Consider the following 1829-nt stretch of genomic DNA (forward strand, 5'->3'; position numbering starts at 1 on the left):
TCAAAGTAAGAGATGGGGATTCTATGGATAGTCCTCTAATTGGCATGTTTTGTGGACATAAGATACCACCTGATATCAGGTAACATTAATTGATATTATTATTTTCTTAAATGCATTCTATTCATCTTTTATTTGTCAAAAAACAAAAGAAGTCTCCAAAAAAGACTACATTTTATTTCTCTCCTTACATCTTTAGCTGTATCTCTCTTTCTATGTCTTACACTCAGGGTTTTAAGCGTTGTCCCTTAATGTAGATTTAGTATGAGAAATCTATTTAACTCGGAATATTTCCAGGTCTACGTCAAACAAGTTACTGGTAATCTTCGAGTCGGACAGCTCCGTGCAGAAGGCAGGCTTCTCAGCGACATTCATGAAGGAGTTTGACGAGTGTGCGTCCATCGACCACGGCTGTAGCCACTCGTGTGTCAACACGCTGGGCGGCTACGAGTGTGCCTGTGATATAGGCTACGAACTACATTCGGATGGAAAGAAGTGCGAGAGTTAGTATGCAACATTTTACAGAGGGACCTCAAAGATCATATCAACCATATTCGTTCATTTAAAAATATGAACCCTCTCTTGAAGGTAATAAGTTAGGCGTAGATGGACTATTGGTATTTTGAGGCTCAAAGCGCCTTTGAACCTTTGCCTGGTTTTTAGGATATAATAATGTTGCTTTGTGATACAAGTCTCTAGAGAGAAACTATAGCTTCCATTTATTTTATCAGATGCGTGTGGCGGAGTTCTGTATGGTCCCAATGGGACTATAACTTCCCCATCGTTCCCGGACCTGTATCCTCCGTCAAAGAACTGTCTGTGGGAGATAGTGGCACCCTCGCAGCACCGCATCACACTCAACTTCACGCACTTCGATCTTGAGGGCACCAACAATATGTATCATCAGGTAAACTATAATGCCAGAATGTATGAATCATTGCTACTGCTTACTAATAACATAAATGCGAAAGTTTAGATGGATGGATGGATGTTTGTTAGAGTTTGTAGCCTAAACTACTGTATGGATCACGATGAAATTTGGCATAGATATAGAAGGTAGTTTGGAAGAACACAGACTACTTTCTTTTTTTCATTCCACGCTGACGGAGTCGCGGGCAAAAGCCAATCTTATTAAAAAATAGTTTAGTCTTAGCTTATTGATGTAGCTGTATACAGAATATATCTAAGTTTCATCATAAAGTGTTAGTGTCAATCGATTCCACATCGCCAAGGCCACGAGACTCACACAGTGATACAACACTGCCCAGCAGTGACTGAATACAGGGTTAGGTATCTCGGTTCGCTGAGATCGCTCCCGGAGATCACCAGCAACATAAAGGGTTTGCTGGGGTACTTCGGAGAGCTAGGTTGGCTGGAGTAATCCACGTCCTGTTCCTCACGCAAAATACAAGCTAGCTGTGAAGTTGCGGAAACTATAGTACTAGTAACTATAAATGTGTATTATCTGGCATAGGAATGCGAGTACGACAGCGTGACCGTGCACTCGCGGCTGGGGGACGAGGTGCTGCGTCGACACGGCGCCTTCTGCGGCTCCGCGCTGCCGCCGCCAGTCACCTCCGACGGGAACGTACTGCGAGTGCAGGTATACTGCGATCACACAGTCTACTGACTAACTTTTTGTGTTCAAATATCATATGAGCATGTGCCAATAAATATAATGTGTTATCTTATTATACTATGTTACTAATATTATAATTGCGAAAGTTTAGATGGATGGATGATTCTTAGAGTTTCTACCCACAACTGCTAAACGGATTTCTAGAAATTTGGCATAAATGTAGAGAAAAATGTGGAAGAACTCATAGGCTACT

At 41.9% G+C, this 1829-nt stretch overlaps 1 protein-coding gene across 1 annotated transcript in view; it reads left to right on the plus strand.

Annotated features, from left to right (window-relative positions):
* The window catches only part of LOC106103719 (bone morphogenetic protein 1), a 40424-nt gene extending 38758 nt beyond the window's left edge, over positions 1-1666 (plus strand). The window contains exons 12-15 of the mRNA XM_013283556.1: positions 1-79; positions 295-500; positions 729-904; positions 1472-1666. The exon at positions 1-79 is cut by the window's left edge and continues 28 nt beyond it. Of these exons, the coding sequence (XP_013139010.1) occupies positions 1-79; positions 295-500; positions 729-904; positions 1472-1627 (617 nt within the window). The 3' untranslated portion in view covers positions 1628-1666. The remainder of the gene's footprint in view (positions 80-294; positions 501-728; positions 905-1471) is intronic.
* Positions 1667-1829: the final 163 nt, after the last annotated feature.

This window comes from Papilio polytes, unplaced genomic scaffold (genome assembly GCF_000836215.1).
Source record: "Papilio polytes unplaced genomic scaffold, Ppol_1.0 DF823731.1, whole genome shotgun sequence".
NCBI lineage: Eukaryota > Metazoa > Arthropoda > Insecta > Lepidoptera > Papilionidae > Papilio > Papilio polytes.